The sequence below is a fragment of the Acanthaster planci genome, linkage group LG18, assembly GCF_054643075.1.
Source record: "Acanthaster planci isolate LZ-2023a linkage group LG18, COTS_SCS, whole genome shotgun sequence".
NCBI classification, from domain to species: domain Eukaryota; kingdom Metazoa; phylum Echinodermata; class Asteroidea; order Valvatida; family Acanthasteridae; genus Acanthaster; species Acanthaster planci.
The window spans coordinates 8,995,096-9,012,378 of NC_141794.1; the positions used below are offsets into that span (position 1 = coordinate 8,995,096).

Sequence of the window (17,283 nt, forward strand, 5' to 3'; positions counted from 1 at the left end):
ATGTAAGTGACCACTCATGTCCAAGTGTATACATGTACCAGCATATCCATAAAGAGTGCTAATATCAAACCAGCTACCCTGTCAAATTATTCTGTTACACATGTTGTCTAAGACCCAAAGAATTCTGGCAGAAATATTAGGAGATATGGTCCTTGGAATATTCAGTAGGGTTAATAACTCAACAACATACATGTACAGGTAGCATGTTATGTTTATGCAGATGCCTTTTCAACTAATTGTGGAACTTCTGTTGGCTGTGTTTGGTGTGTATATATATGTACATGTGTGAGGCTAAAGTTGTAGGTACATTGTAATCTTTGCAGGTATCCTGGTGGGTACAGTGAGACACCAGCATACCGCATGCATGAGAAAGACTCAACAATAGTAAGTACATGTACATGTATTTCTTTTTTAAAGCCTTCTCCTTGGTGCTTGGGAATTTCTAACTCTCAATGACCTGTGTGACCTTGACGTATGTATAGTACTGCTCACAATATTAAGGAAACATGGAACATGTTTCATGTGAACATGATACTTTATATCATGACTTTATAGGGCAGAGATCACCCATGGTACAGGGATTAAGCTGTGTTCCCATTGGACATTTTTTGGTTAACTTACCGTGACTTTCCTGTAAAATAACAAAATTAAATCCAATACAAATATGCAGTAAAGTAATGGCCCTGTCCATATACCGTAACTGATGTAAAAACTACATGTACCAGGTTGAAAGTGGTCATTGTGGTCACGGAAGATTTCTGCGCGGCCACAGTAAGTTAATATGGGCATTGAAAAGTTCAATGGAAACAGTACCCATGTAGTTTTGCTGTAACCACGCTGTAAACCTCTGAACAGGAAAGCTCTCTGCTACATAGGTCGACAGCAGGTGTATGAAAATAGTCGTATGGTTCCCAGTCTCCATGCATACAGCACACCAGCATACAGCGTGCAAAGACAGTGAAGCACACCCGGAGAAAGCTAGGCACGCATATGTATGAGTATATCTTGTCCAAACGCCACTTAACCACTTGCTCTCGAGGAGCCCGGTTTTGGGTACTTTGGGTTTGTACGCATAGCTGGGGTGCCCGAAATCAGACAAAAGAGCTGGGCCTTGCAACACAAGACCGTACTCGGAACAAAAAATAGAGCTGCTGGGAATTACCAACATTTTTCAGTTGTCAATAGCTGAGGAAATCCATCATTGTTTTGAAAGGTTATACCACTGTTTGTGGCATGCAGCATGAGCAGATTACCACCAGAGACAAAAGCGCTCCAGCACTCCGGCGACGAGCAATACAGTACCGCTGCACGCTAATCTAGCCCATATTGAAAAGACGCCAGCAGCGCACTGTGCCAGTTTCGTGAACAAAAGAAACTTATGTAACACCACACAATTTGGGCTCTTTTTACAAGGCGGCAGGCCTGGCTGAAATACTCTGGCATCAATAGATCTTGTCTGTCAGATTAAATGTAGCCACCAGACAGTCACTTGATGGGGTATAGGCATTCAGGAAAAAAAGATATGAATTTTTAAGATTTTTGAAAACTGAATACAGTGTATATTGAAAATCGCCTGGTTTTAGAACCTACATTTTCAAAGGTACCAGCAGCAAGTGGTTAAAGCATGGCAGGTTTTGGCAGATTTTGTCATATTTTGCAGATTTATTTATCATATCCCACTCAGGTCAAAGGTGATTTGCACAGCACTTGCTGTGTGTGACATTCAGCCAATCTCAATCTTGCACAGGGGTTAGATCATGCAAGGCATGGTGGGAAACAAGATGGCTTGGCAAGATCATGCCCATGGGAACAAGGTTGGCATTATTCAGGCCGGAGCAAGCCTTGTGTGTAAACATCATCTTCGGACTACCAGTCATTGTGCTGTGATATGCTGCCTATGAAATATCAATATTCATGTGTTCATTGGGACTCTGTACCCATTCCAGCGTGAGCGAAAGTAGTGACTTGCAAGCTCTACTATAACTTGTGGTAGCACACAGTTCAATGTAAATTTGCGGCCTGAAATAAGATTAGCAAATTTTTGCTCTCGCTGATAGAGGGCTTTATAACAACTGATTTAGGACGTGCAAAGTTCTTGTGTCATGCATATCGTGTCGTTTTGCATCGTTTTCTACGGGCTTTCAAGCAGTTTTTGGACAATAACTCATCAAAATATTGTTGTTGCAAGAAGATTTCTGCAAGTTAATTCATCGAACTTGATCTCTTATCTATTTTCTGTGTTTAGGAATTTAATATGTTGTATTGTTTGTACTTGAAGTGAGCGCGTTTCCACAATTTTTCCTGCCATGGCACGACGTTAATCGCCTGCCCCTCAAGATGCATCACACACTTACCACGCGACACACAGACATTGTTCGGCAGTTTCCTGTCATGATTACCTGACTAGCATTGTGCATAGTGGTGTGATTGTCCATGATTCTTAAGAATTGTCAAATGCAGATACATTAAATATTGATTAAGGCAAATTTTTATCACTTTTTAGAAATCTTAACATTTTTACACAAATAAAAGTTTGCAAGTGCTACTTGGTAAAGGTGATAGTTGCATGGTGTTTGAAGAGTAGTACATGTACCTGTAGATGTGTTTACTTTTGCATTTCATTTGTTGCATATCTTCTTGGTATTACATGTAAATTTGTACATGTACTCGGACTTGAACTTTGGTACTTGGCCTCAGCCCAATACTCGGCCTTGAATGTACTCATACTTGGTGCTTTGGACTCGGACTCATCATCAGTGTACTTGGCACCTAAAGTACTCAGAGTACTCTGTACTCAGATTTGAAGACTTGACTTCAACACTGCTATTACTAGTTCATTTTAACTTTCAGGAATTTCAGACAGTTGAAGAAAAAGTAAAATTAGAAATATATGCATAGCCTAAATGGACCATGGAGCATCTACATTTCAAAATTTTCCTGGGGCCTCAAGCGAGCCTCAGACTCCATGCCGTATATGCTTCAGGCTTCATGCTCACAACTTCAGCTATTTTCACTTATTTTTTGTAATTTTCCACTCACAGCTCCTGAAAGTAATCAAGAAAAAATATCCACTGTTTAGCCTGAAAACACGGCAATAAGCTTATTGTTTAATGAACAATTTCTCAATTTATTGAAATTAGTTCAAATATCAGAATCTCAGTGAATTGAAAAAAGAACTTTAGTAAATTCTGGTTCGAATTTCAATTCAGCTGCACAGCAGGACTACCAATCATCTTCGCGCATGGCACAGTTGACAAACCCATTACGTCATACCGGTATGTACATGTAGTTACACATGTATATGTACCGGATACTTGCATGCCTCCCAAATTAGAAACAGATGATCAGCTTTTGGCCAATTTTCAAATAATGGAACTCTAAAAGTAAATTTGATGCAAACGTTTTTGGCTGTTGTGTTGTTTAGGATGTAGTGAGTGATGGTCTGCCGTTTAAACATTTTGTTGAGTTTTTTAGCTCCCACAAGTTTTACAAATCGTCTGGACGTGTCAAAGTGTCAGTTGGCGATCTGGCCCAAATTCCACTTCTGGAAATTTTCTGAAAACAAAATTTGTACAAGAAGAAGCTTGCATTTTACATGTGCATTTCAAAACAGCACTAAGTAAATTTCTTTGTAAGGAAAGGAGGCTCTGTGTGCCAACTGAAATCAATCATTTTGATTGATTCATTACCTTATAATTTGACTTTCTCTGCAACTATTCTGATTACAGTGCCTCAAAACTCAGCAAGCAAAATTTTGATACCCATAAGTATCAGCGTTAGCACTTAGCACCACGTGAACACTGTCTGTTATCTTTCAAGCTGTGGAAACGTGGGGATGGATTTTTATTATGCAGGCTGTCAAATTTGGATGATAAACAAAAAGGGCATTATAACGAAAAATGGCTTTTTCACTTGAAGCTGAAGGTATACGTGATTTGTAGTCCCTTCTTCATTCTAACTGATACACATGCGCGCATCTAAAAGCTTAGGGTTTAATGAGACTGCATGCATTCATCAGTCAACATGCTGGCCAAGCTACTGGACTCTGACCTTGTGAATGCTTGCCCCTCAAACTTCATGCATAGGCTTTTTGGGGAGTAAGTATAGGTTCAGGCAACTAGCAGTCAGCTATTGCTGGTTTTGTGAGCCTCAGCTGTTAAGCAAACTTAGAGGAAAAGGGCAGTGAACCAGAAAACTCCAAAATCAAGTTCAGCGAGATGAAGGATACTTGAAGAACATCTGAAAAATTTCTTAGATGACCTGTGAATGACCTGTGTGACCTACTAGTTTGGGATCGCTAGGTGTGTAGTGGTGAGTGTCTGAGTGACAGTATGCACTGGGATTCTCAGCTATGAATGACCTGTGTGACCTACTAGTTTGGGATCGCTGGGTGTGTAGTGGTGAGTGTCTGAGTGACCGTATAGACTGGGATTCTCAGCTATGAATGACCTGTGTGACCTACTAGTTTGGGATCGCTGGGTGTGTAGTGGTGAGTGTCTGAGTGACCGTATAGACGGGGATTCTCAGCTATGAATGACCTGTGTGACCTACTAGTTTGGGATCGCTGGGTGTGTACTGGTGAGTGTCTGAGTGACCGTATAGACGGGGATTCTCAGCTATGAATGACCTGTGTGACCTACTAGTTTGGGATCGCTGGGTGTGTACTGGTGAGTGTCTGAGTGACCGTATAGATGGGGATTCTCAACTATGAATGACCTGTATGACCTACTAGTCTGGGATCGCTGGGTGTGTAGTGGTGAGTGTCTGAGTGACCGTATAGACGGGGATTCTCAACTACGAATGACCTGTATGACCTACTAGTCTGGGATCGCTGGGTGTGTAGTGGTGAGTGTCTGAGTGACAGTATAGACGGGGATTCTCAACTATGAATGACCTGTATGACCTACTAGTCTGGGATCGCTGGGTGTGTACTGGTGAGTGTCTGAGTGACCGTATAGACGGGGATTCTCAACTATGAATGACCTCTATGACCTACATGTACATATAGTAGTCTGGGAATGCTGGGTGTGTGACAGTATGGATTGTCAACAGAAACTTTACCCAGCACTGTGTGACTACTGAAGTTCAGAGTTCACAATATTTCTCCTATAGAGTAGTGATTGTTTTTATGCACTTTGCTTTGCACAATGATTGGATATGGTCCTTCAATTCTTCAGATTGTCAAGAAGGCCATCTATGGGATGCTTCCCAAGGATCTTAGACGACATGATATGATGAAGAGACTTCATCTCTTCCCTGATGAGGTAAGTCTGTAGGAACATTTCAGTGTGCTGGTAGACAGAAAGAGTGGATGATTCTGAATGGCATAATTACTTGTCCATGTTCACCTGCAAGAGGTATTCGGGCCTTACATAAAGTTATGCATGTGAAACAATGCTGATGGTTTAGATGCCCTCTGTTTGCTTCCAATCATTTTGATAATTTCATTTTAAAATGATGAATACATGTAGTTTTTCCTGTATCATTAAATTATTTGAACATTTCATTTCAATCAAAAATACCTATTTCTAAATGATAACACTTTTATGTCTGTTTCTGCAGTTAGTTTTCATCCCACAAAACTTACATTTATAGCTCGAAGACAACACTCGTCTTTCACTTCGACAATTACTACATGCATTAATGAGATAAGACACCCCTCAGACCAATCTTAAGTTACAGACTTCCTGAAGAAGTTAGGATTTGTTGAACACTTCTTCAAGTTCAGTAAAATTGATCCCAAAGTGTTGCGTGCACCATGCGTACAGAGGGGGAGGGGTTCAAGCCAAGACACTATGGGTGTGTTCACACGGTTACTCCTGTTAACACAAGTAATATGCATGCTCATTACACTCAGGTGCAGGAGTACTGTATACTGCCCCTCTAGCAAAAGTATACCCTCACTGACCCTTGGGTCGCACTCCAGCCATTTGAGTGCTCAGGAGTGCAGGTGTTACCAAAAGTAGCTCGCTCGAACACACCCAAAGGTCGAGTTCGGGCGGACTGTTCTTGACACAGGTTTCTTGTTCTTGAATGGCGGGAACACCACCAAAGAACACTGTTCTCGAACAGGATTGCACACCACCCCCTCGTGGGGGTTGCACAGGAATTTTGAACAGCTGCAAAAACTAGCGAGATGGCTTACAATGGAAAGATTTGCAAAATTAACATGAAGTATTTTCCATAACACAAAAATGAATGTTTCTTTTTAAATGGAAAAGAATTTATCCCAGTTTTACAATCTTTAACTCTCGAAGATTGTACATGGACTCTGCTGTTGCATGTTGCTTGCTACTAACTACGAGCGATGACCGGTTATACATTCCCAGCAATCAAGGGGCCGACCCTCAAATAATAAATCGAGCTGTTCTTGAACTACGAGAACAAGCCGCCCGAACTCAGCCAAATTGTACAGAGTGTTAATACACATACTTGCTACAGAGTAATTGGGACTATGGTACATGAGGAAAAATAGATGCTTTGGAGACCAAAAATGTTGGGGGGACAAACCTTTTCCCCCCAGCAAATGAGTTGCAGGTCAGTTCCAACTTTCCCACGTCTCAACAAAACAATTTGCCCCCATTTCATCTGTGTTCATGCAAATTTGTTGCATCTTTGCAAACGAACACTGCAGAACCATAGTAGGGGGCAGTTGTGGTACTCAAGTGTCCTTTCAGTTTTGGGGCGGTGCTTTCTCATCAGTGATGGGGCAAGCAGTCCTCATCTGCCCTGAGTTGAAGTGCATCCTCACTGTCCAAGAAGGCTAAGGCTAGTGGGAAGTTTCAAAAGAGGAATTGGTTGCACATGCCCCAGGGGGTGGATTTAGGGAAAAGGAAACATGCACATGCAGAATTGAAAAAGTTAGAAGCACAAAATAAACATTCCTGCACAAAACATGTGCATACGAAAACTTTCAACCAGTTTACAGTTTTGAAAGGTTGAGGTTGATGATATCAGCATAGCATTTTTTTTCATGGTACAAACTGTATGGGTCAGATGGTGAATTGCCTGAAGCCAGAATGGGCTCCACGGCTGACTTGACTAATATCGATTATTGCATGTATATTGAAAGGAATAAATTAGGTTTTCATTGTGACAAGTTGTTCAACATGGGAAAATATGTACCAGGTATGCAATTAGGTCTAAAAAACATACATGCACGTGCATGGCGTGCACTTTGTACCAAAGGTTTATGTGTATAGAGTAAAGAATACGTACATTACTGCATGCGTGCACCAATCTAAATCAATCATTGATGGCTGGATGCATCCTACTACAAATGTGCATGAACCTGTGTACACACACAAGTTGTCACCAGACTGCCTCTGCCTGCCTGACTGCAATGTAAAAATGCTAATTCCTGCTTGAAGTAGATCACTCCCTTCCCCATCCTCTCAAAAAATTGCTCATTAATTGAAATGCTAAGTTCATGCATGGGCCAGAATGAATTGTAGTGTCTGGTTTATAGGCTGTTTGAGTCTTTTCTAGAGTTTGAGTTTTTTCTACATAATCCAGCAGAGTAGATGTTTTCAAGGGTAAATCTGCAGAACTCATGGACTGCAAGTTTCGTTTTCTGTTTTCATCATGCAAATAGAAAAATCATTTTAGTGAAACAAAATTAAATACATGTATGACTCTATGATCATATTTTGTAACCCCATTTTCTAATAATGCATTTAAACATGCACCTGTTGCACACTGGACTGAATTGTGGATTTGTTTTCTATCTGCAATTGAGAAATGCAAAGTGTCTGCAATTTTTCCTTTTCAGAATATTCCAGATGATATCCGAGCTAATATTTGTGAGCAGATTAAGCCTCCAAGGGAGATACCCAAAGCCCTGCCAGAGTATAGTGAAGAGGAACAAGCTGCTTTCCCCAGACTTTGGCTCCCGTAAGTAGGCTTGTTAAATAACATACATCGCTTCATTACATTAATTTCAGACCGAAAATGTAGGGGAGGGGGGGCTGAAAAAAGTTCTGGACAAAATGACCAGTGCTGTTAACATTAATAACATCATGGGACATATCATTTGGTATGAAATTCTTTAACAAGCAACTCCAATCCTTTCCCGTATTGCTCCTGACCACTGAGGGCAGTGTTGCTGCAGTTCAGCCACAGTGCTCAATTCAAGATATTGTAAATTAGTGTACAAGAAATAAAAGGGTACATATTAAAGATTGCATAAAAGATACCTGTTGTATGATCCCTTTCAATGGCCAAGATCACAATGTCAGGTCCAAGTTGAGACTAGAATAACATAAGTTGAATCAAAGTCACAAAGTCATGTGTTTGGTCCAGTGAAATCATATGAAAAGATGTCATTCCTTTTGTTTAGAAAAGGATTGGGATTTTTCATAAATTTTTCTTATAGTCAGTTTGGGTTATGTTGTAGTCATGTAATTTTTAACTCAATTCTTTGGTATTTTACTGGAATCTTGCTGAATCCACTAAAACCAGTGGCACATCCTTGCATTTGTTTGTCTATGGAAGACATGTATGAAGCAACATACTGTAGAAAGGCCTAGAGCGGGGAGATTGGTTCAACACTGCAGTTGTAATTCCACCCAAATACTGCAAAGTAATGAAATGTTGAGTAGGGTAGAGTAACGGATACATGAATACTGCTTCACTTATGAACTGACTACTTAAGGTTGTGTGTTGAAACTAGGTTCCCTTCCCCATGCTTTTGGCTGGGAATAGATAGTTCATGCTAGTCATTTGAACAGTGCATAGGCACAACAGTACATGTATTTGCATAGACTTACACCTGCATTTGCCATAGGTTTGGCCCTTTGTTTGCTGTGGCCAAAATGTGTAGGATAGTGCGCGACTGTGGCCTGCATGCATGGAGTGGGTATTGATTAAAAAATAGTGAAATGCAATTGACACAACCAATGGCATATTATGCAGTCATGTTGTAGCTGTATACTTGTAGAGTCAAGAGAGACCACTACACATTATTCAGACCATAGGGCTGTTCAACAACTCCTATTACACTGAACATATATAATTGGGATGGTGTCTCTATTAAATGAAGGACCCCCTCAGACCCTGTAAATTGAGTCTTACAAATGTCAGTGAGTTTTCAAGCACAGCCAAATCAGCAACTGTACATAAAGTATGTACATAACCTAAAATGTTGACTGTTTAGACCCGTCCCTGCATGCCTTGTACATGGCATGTACTGGAGTGTACTGTAGAAGTGCCTCTCCATTATTTACTTATAATGCAAACATATCCCCTGACTTATCAGACTGTTGATGCTGGTAAGACCCACATGGTGCAGGTGAAAGCTAATATGTTATAAAGAGCTGGTACTGATGGGTATAAATAGGAGGCGGTGCATAGCCACTTGTTGATCATATGTACACATCACTTGGCTCCCCTCTCCTACACAAGCCAGGGATATGCATTGTCAAATCTCCTTCTTTTTCCACTGTGTGTATGTACTTAAGACACAGCTCCTGAGGGAACAAAAATAACACTAATAAATTCCATCAAATTCTGTCCCAACAATATGGGCACAGTATTTCAGGTCTTGTAGTTTGCCTGTTTTTGTATTTGGACTTGATTTCTTTATTTCTTTGAATTTTCAGGAAGGATTCTGAAGTTAAAAGGTAGCACCTGTTATACGTGAGGATGACGCTGAAACCATCTTTTATTCAACAATAATCTCATCAGTGATTCAAGGACAGTGGTTGCTGAAGAGTAGCAAAATCCTTGGCCAATAACAAAATACATGTTGCTGTGTTTCCTAATTAGAGCAGGTTGGTCGTAAATTTTTCGTTTGCTTTCAATTTTTTCGGCCAAAATCTTCAGGGTAGGAAAATCACCAGGTTGTGTTTTATGTTCTTTTTTAACAAACAAGGAAAAATAATATTAAATTGCAAACATAAATACTGTATTGGCTTCAAGTTGGCAGGTTGTCACAGACACTCTGGTTAAGTGGTTAAGTGATAATAAGCACATAGAAACATTCCCTAATATGCGCCGTATAAGAACCGACTATTATTGTTATTATTATTAAGTGGCGATGTCTGCTTTTGGAAGGCAGTAGGATGATGGGTAAAAAAGCACATAAATAGGAATACAAAATACACAGTATATATATGTTTGGAAAAAAGTCTGGCTGAGGGATCAGTACCATTGGTCTGTTTGGGGTTCTGTGAAAACAACCAGAAACACACACATATTTTGTTTGGCCAAATGTATGGAATATATGGATTCTGTTTATAGATACACAGACCTTCGCCAAGGTAAATTAGTATGCGGGATTAGATAGCCAGTCATGTACAATGCAAGACTTATGTTCCTCTGTTATGATCACAATAGTATTTAAGAGTAATTTTCTTTGTGAGTTATGGTCAGCGGTAATAATGTTACCTACCTGAGTGATGATGAACCCCGTAAATTATGTCAAGTTTGCACTCTTTGTTTAATACTTAGTTTCAATTCTAGTCTTTAAAAGATACTGACTTATCAATTCCACCTTTTTATTAAATGGTACTTTTCACCCTTTCTGATGCAGCATTTATACTTCCCGCCATCAATATATACATAGATTTAATACTGACAAGGCTTTGATCTAGATCAATTCTGAGTGTTCTAACTTATTTATTGAGAACTAGTTGTGTTAAATTCATAAAACACATTTTAAATTTAAGGTAAGATTGTTAAAAACTGGCTTTGTCTTAGCTGTTTAGATCCTGTTTATGTCTGCATTTGTGTGTTTTTGGAGGGGACAGTTTTCTTTGTCATCAGGGACGGGCATTGAGCCAGGTTTACTACTTCATTGGCTCTCGGCAGCAATGGAGCCTTGCGTTAAACTCTCATGTTTACGCACTTCAAGAAACACGCTGAAACTTTTAAAAATGCGCTTATTATGAGCAAGATGAGTATGGTTTATAAGCCCTAGACACAGTGCCTACCTGTACTGTGTGCACTGGATAAGCTGGCCTTGGATTGGAGTGTAGAATGTTTACTTTGAATTGTAGTGTTCGGAATTGCTTCTACACTGTACATGTACACATTTATCAAAGAAAAGTCTGAATGTCCATTGTCTGGTAACACTGTACAAAAAGTCTTCATGTTATGAAGTTCTTTTTAAATTACCACCAATGAACTAGTTGATGTTATACAATTCCTATTGACAGATTTATCTGGTTGTAATAAAAATGAGAAATGTTAGAATTTTTAGTAAAGGGGGCTCATGTCTTGTTATCGGATTCTAGTGTTCTCTCCATCCACTTCTGCTCAGAAAATTATAAGCTTACGATTTTATATTACATTTTAGAGGACTGTTGAGACCCAGTTTCCTCTGCCACAATGTGTCTGACTTCAGTGTTTACCGACGGTTTCACGCAGCAGTAATTCGTTTCTATGGTGATAGAAATGGCAAACTGCTTATGACCAACTGCGTAACCCTTTCTGTCATCAATATCAAAATGTGAACTCTGTTGCCATGGTTTCTTGCTGACTGCATATTGAGAATTTACCATAGGAAAAACACAGTGGGGAAAATATTCTCACACACTTAATTAGTTTTGCATGTGAAGTCAGTATCTTTGTGTATGAGAGCGCCGACATGCAGGAGGTCGGACGTGGAAGAATATTCCGGCTGATATTAATTAGTTTGGTTGTCACTGACTCTATTCAACGTTTATTTTTAACTTGTCGTTCTCGCATTCGAGAAATTTCCCCCGGTGTATAATGAAGAATGCCTGATCAAATATAAATACGAAGCACAACCTACGTACGCTCTGTCGTCAGTTCATCCCTAATGCACACAAAAGCTATTGTAGTGCGGGCATCCAATCAGTCCAGATATTTAGCCATTTGGCACGTAACGGGAAACCCTGCAGACGACGTGGTGTCATCGATCCTGCGGTACCGCTGCACAACCTGGGTTGCACAATGGCTGCTGAGCTCACAGCACATTAAATTTGATGAATATCATGAAGTGCGCTGTACGTCTGATTTGTGCTGACTTGAGGTTTGACTCATAGGCCTAGATGAATGAGCATACATGGTTGTAAATCATAAATTCAGACGTGGAGTTGATAACAGCTTTTGTATGAGACGATTCTGAGATGCTGTCTATGTCATGTTGAGTAAATGTACCCGAACATAACCCATTATGAGTGGGTGGGTAGGCAGGCTAGCGTAGCCCCTAGTGAGTGAAAGACAAATTTGGCAACCCTCGAGACCTCCGGGAATCATTTACTTGGCTGACCCATAGCAACGCAGGAACTTCAGGCTGATGTTTATTTAGCAAGATTGTGTTTGGAGGTGAATTTGGCTTGTTTAAGATTACTCATAACTTGATATTTCATTTGCTTTTTGTGCAACAAAAATGACATTTGCTTCTAGTGAGACATATTAACTGCAATCTTGGAGCAGACACAATACCTTAATCTTTGTCTTAAACTTGTGAAAGTTGAAGTAAAAAGCTGCGTACGTAATACTAATCATTTCAACATGGATTACGCTTTTACTGACCCGTCCAAGATCACCCCTAAACAGCCCAGACTTCTGCGAGAGAGTAATGACCCTAATATCAGGAGGTACAAGCACCTTAAGCTCTCTGGGCGAGACCTCTTGGATCCTCCGGATATCCTCTTCGAACTGACCAAACTTGAATTCCTCGATCTTAGCCCTGAGAGAGAGACCTCCTTGCACTTTAAGCTGATGGAGGTTCCTCGTCAGCTATCCCGCTTACAGAACTTGACAGTGCTGTGCCTGGGAACCAACGAGCTAAAAGAGATCCCAGCTGAGCTGTGTGGGCTGGCCAAATTAGAGCGCCTCGTACTCAGTAACAACCTCCTGACTCATCTGCCCAAGGAGTTCCGACAGTTGCAGCGTCTTCAAAGCCTTCATCTGGCCAACAACTTCTTCGAGGAGATCCCTCGTACAGTGTTCTTTTTGAAAAACCTGGAATTTCTGGATGCTTCGGACAACAAAATCTCCAGGCTGCCCCGTGACGTGGGGAACCTAGTTAAGCTACACACGCTTTTGCTATACCTCAATCTCCTCACAACCTTACCGGAAGAATTGGGCAATTGTGTTAACCTCCGCACTCTCTGGTTGGGTATGAATAGACTTGTGAGCTTACCACGTAGTTTCGGGCGACTTAATTTTTTGGACTGGGCAGAGCAGCCTATATCATCAAATCTTGGTGGGAACCCGCTCGAGACACCTCCAATCGAAATTTGTCAAGAGGGACCCCGGGCAATCGCTGAATTTTTTGACGAAAATCCAGGGGCTGTGACGTACACTACTGGTTTCAAGGTCAAGGAAGACGAGAAGGAAATGGAACGAGCCCATACCGATGACGAAGTGCTTGCTTTGTCAAGTTCAGGCGACCTGGGATCATCGGGTACTTGGAGCTTGGGGTCGACGCAGAGTTTTCCAGGGGCCGTGTCGGTGGATAAACGAGCAAGAGCAGGTGGTGGCCGTGTGGGAGCGACGTTGGGACACTAAGGCAAGAAATGATAGTTGACTAAATTAGAGTGACGTATGAGATGTTCAGAAATTGAAGCCAGACTGCGCGCAAACACTTCTCTATTATCATCTCTATCTCAGTGCCTGCTGATGTTCATGTTCTCAATGTGTGTTTATTTTTGTCAGTCTGTTGTTACAACTGTGTTGAGTGCAGTCATGGCATTTGTAGTTACAGTGGAATTCGCTTACTGTCGTTTTTCTTTTTTGGGGGGGGTTCAGGTGCCCTTACTTCCTTGTTTATATTTTTCCGCAGACCCGCACGTGACAAATCGAAGCATTCATCAGAAGGGAAGGACCGTGTTCTTTAGCTAAAGTCGCGCCTGATCGTCATTTCACTTCTCCTGGTTGCAAATGAGGGAACTGTAGTAGCCGCCCAAGCTAACGTTTGTCATTATTGCTCGAAAATTAGTGTGATTTAAGGCTGTGTGAACTTGGCTGCCTTGAAGGCTAAAGGCGGCAAGTTATGCATGTTACTTTGAGCCTTTGTCGAGACTAACACATATCCAAAGGGCTCCCATATTAATGTGGCTCTTTTGTTCATTTATTTGTTTGTTTTTTGTTTGTTTGTTTTTTATTTTTAGGTTTGCTGTTAGTAAAGGTTCATCCTAAAGGGGTCTCAACTAAGAGCTGGTCTAGGGGATGGATTTCGTAAAGAAAATTGTCGTAGTGGCTAACAGCAGGAATTGAAAACAATATGGAAGATCAATAAAACCACTTTAATTGCCACCTAAAACCAGTCGGATTGACCATATTAGCTATTTGCAGGGTAGTATGATTCCAACACAACTCTTGATGAAATCTTAGGTCAGGTATCACCCACGGATATAAGTAGATCATGACGCAACATGTCAAGGGTTACAAGGAAAGCCCTGGGCAGATATCGCATCTTTAGATGTACGTGAAGGCTGTTAATATTTGCGGCCACTTTGAATTTGAAAACATGCAAAAAACTCCAAAAATGCATAGGAAGAGAGCAACATTGAGTTGCGTATGGGCACAAAGCATAAGAAAAAAATCACGATCAGTGCTCTGTTCTCTCGGTCTGCTCCCGATCTTAACGAGTATCCCTTTTACCTTCACTAATGAGCATACATTAAGAAACTTTGCAGTCATGAGCGCTGCTTTTTGTTCAATAGTGTCCGGTGTGATGAACAGCGCCGCCATAAAGTATTGTGTTCAGCCCCCCCCCCTTCGATTTTTCTGAGGTCGGGTGACCGGCAAACAAACACTGTTATTATATTTAATCCCCCATATCGAAACGACCTTTGGTTGCTAGGCCACTGTGACGTGACAGTACTGAAGGGTGTGAGCACATATTCTGACACCTGAAATTTTCGTTGATCCGTTGTGGTAGATCAAACCTTTAGGTTGCATACCCAAACACCTCTGGGGAAACGTTTGTACGTTTCTCCATTAGTGCTTAATGTGTGTGCTCTCCATTTAAAGAACAGTGGTAGCTTACGACTTCACATGAAATGTACATACTTTTTCTTTTATAAAAATTGCAATTTTCAAGGAAAGCGGTATTTAGTAATAAGGATTTGAATGTTAGAGTGTAATTATCGAAAGTTTATTGTCTGCTAATGGCCTTTCTGAGGATTTATGTAGATGTATTTCATTAAGTGCAACGATAAATGGTGTAATGGTAATGATCTGAAATTGGGGGACTACAAATGTGTTATAGTCTTGTAAAATATTTGTGTGAAACAAACTACTTCTGTTTTGTGCAAAACCTACCAGAAAATATAACAATTATTAATATTACCATTGGATAACGAAGGCCATCAACATTACTGGCATCACTGTTTTCAGCTGATTTCAGTGTCATAAAAGTATTTTGACACAGATAGCAAAAGTTTTTGAACAAAAAAGTTCGGCTGACCGGCAAGAGAAACCACGATTCCTGTCAGTCTGACCAAGAAAATCGACTTGCACTCAAACCTCTCGTTGTCAGCAGACTGTGACCACAATCACTTTACTACCGGGCACCACCATTATGGATCTTCGTGGAGAGTCCATATCCATGGTTATGCCACATTCCTTGTTTCTTTGCAATACCTCAGCTGTCTCAACCCCGGCTTATATTAATGCTCGCGTTTTGTTTGTTACATTGTGTAATGAGTTCTTGACACAATTTTCGCCACGTACGTTTAGTTTGAAGTTCTTGTTCACAATAGTCCAAAGCTGCCCACGACCACCTAAGAAGGGTCGAATTGCACTGCTCCCTAAACGCACATTTCTCAATCATTCTTGTAACTTTAACCAAAACCCAATCGTCTTGTGTACTCGCAAGAGAGAACAAGGGGTCATTCATAGTTCACTAGTTTTGCGTCCGAGTTGCGGTGATAAGACATTGCTTAAGATTTCGTTGTCCTCATTAGGTACACACGAAAGTGCTGACATGTTGTACTGCTATCTTAATCGACACGATTCACTCTTCTTTCTAATAACGTACTGTTACGTAGTCATTCTGACGGATTATCTTGTCAAATTTCTGCTCTGATGCCATGCGATGGTGTTTCAGTATTTTAAACGTGGTGGACGTTTTCCTTGTCATAGCCTACATATTCAATCACTGGAGCCAAGTTAGCGTGTGGTGTAAGCATTAGAATTCCTTGTTCTATACTTTTGCCAGTTACACTTTAGGAAACTTTTATTATTTGGACTCCTCAACTAAAAATTTTGATGTTCGTACACGTACATGTATTTATTAATCTAATTCTTTCAAGTCTATCGTTTTTTAATTTCTTGTATGACTTGATACAATTCAATCGTTACGATTGCTACCTAAACCATTTATCTGTCTATTAGTGCATGCAGGGACAGTTTACTGTAATGCAGTTATTCAAATGTATTTTTTTTTATCTCGGCAAAATTGATTCTTGACGATGTGCATTGTGTTTACGATAAATGTTTATGTTTTATTTCAATAATAAATTAACGATACACTTGTTGACTACTCAAATGGAATTAGTGCTATATTGTGAGCGGGTTGTTGGTTCTACAGGGTCAGCATACATTTTTGTATGCTTGCATGTTTATGTATAGGAGTATGTTTACCAGAGGAAAATAATCAGTATCTCTTGTTCGTAATTCCATCCATCTATTGCAAATAGCTCCACGGAACAGCCGTCGTTGAAGTTACAATCACCTTCCCCACTCAGTGGGGACATCGAGAAAACAGTCACATTAGGTAAACGTCACTCGATTTATCATCGATTTAGGCAGCGTTATTGCTAGGCTGACAAAAATACGCCGGGGCCCAAGGGGCATCGCGGCTAACGGCGGTCAGACTGTTTGTTGAAATTTCTAGGAATGGAGGTTCCCCTGGCACTTACACTCCGTTCCCGGTCCATAGATCCCGTTGACCTATTTCTTTACCCTCTTTTATCTAATCGCTCTGAGACTTGCTTTAGCCGACATTAAATACTGAGGAGGTCGGCTTGTTACTGTTAATCATCAAAACTATTCGAGAACTCCTATGCCTTTTTGTTTAAAGTAGGTCTAAGCTTATCTTCGTAATGGTTTTGATTGACAGATTAAAAAATCTTGAAGTCTTTTACTGTGACCATTGTTATGAGAGCCTCAGACTTCCTAGCTTCAATTAACGTTTGTGATAGTTGGCTGACTGAAATGTGTTTTGCTTCGTTTGAATTTCCAACGCTGGAAACAAATGCGTCACGTTTTCACCTGACAGTCTTTTCTAATCATAAACGCTTAGCAGAATAACGTTAAAATGGCTTTTGTGCTCAAATGTGTTTGGAGTTCTTAACTTACATT

At 40.5% G+C, this 17,283-nt stretch overlaps 2 protein-coding genes across 3 annotated transcripts in view; both read left to right on the plus strand.

The window, feature by feature from the left end:
- mrpl13 (mitochondrial ribosomal protein L13) overlaps positions 1-11,204 on the plus strand; it is a 21,470-nt gene extending 10,266 nt beyond the window's left edge. For both annotated transcript variants that reach the window (XM_022251441.2, XM_087148784.1), the window contains 4 exons: positions 324-384; positions 5,178-5,264; positions 7,772-7,893; positions 9,600-11,204. In XM_022251441.2, the coding sequence (XP_022107133.1) occupies positions 324-384; positions 5,178-5,264; positions 7,772-7,893; positions 9,600-9,624 (295 nt within the window). In that variant the 3' untranslated portion in view covers positions 9,625-11,204. The remainder of the gene's footprint in view (positions 1-323; positions 385-5,177; positions 5,265-7,771; positions 7,894-9,599) is intronic.
- Positions 11,205-11,325: 121 nt separating this feature from the next.
- Positions 11,326-17,071, plus strand: LOC110988163 (uncharacterized). The gene is made up of 2 exons (XM_022251439.2): positions 11,326-13,483; positions 13,757-17,071. Exon 1 carries the CDS (start codon positions 12,481-12,483, stop codon positions 13,480-13,482), a length of 1,002 nt encoding a protein of 333 aa, XP_022107131.1. The 5' UTR covers positions 11,326-12,480; the 3' UTR covers position 13,483; positions 13,757-17,071.
- The last annotated feature ends 212 nt before the right edge of the window (positions 17,072-17,283 follow it).

Coding starts and splice junctions, on each gene's coding strand:
- LOC110988163 (XM_022251439.2), top strand. CDS start 12,481: ATGGATTACGCTTTTACTGACCCGTCCAAGATCACCCCTAAACAGCCC.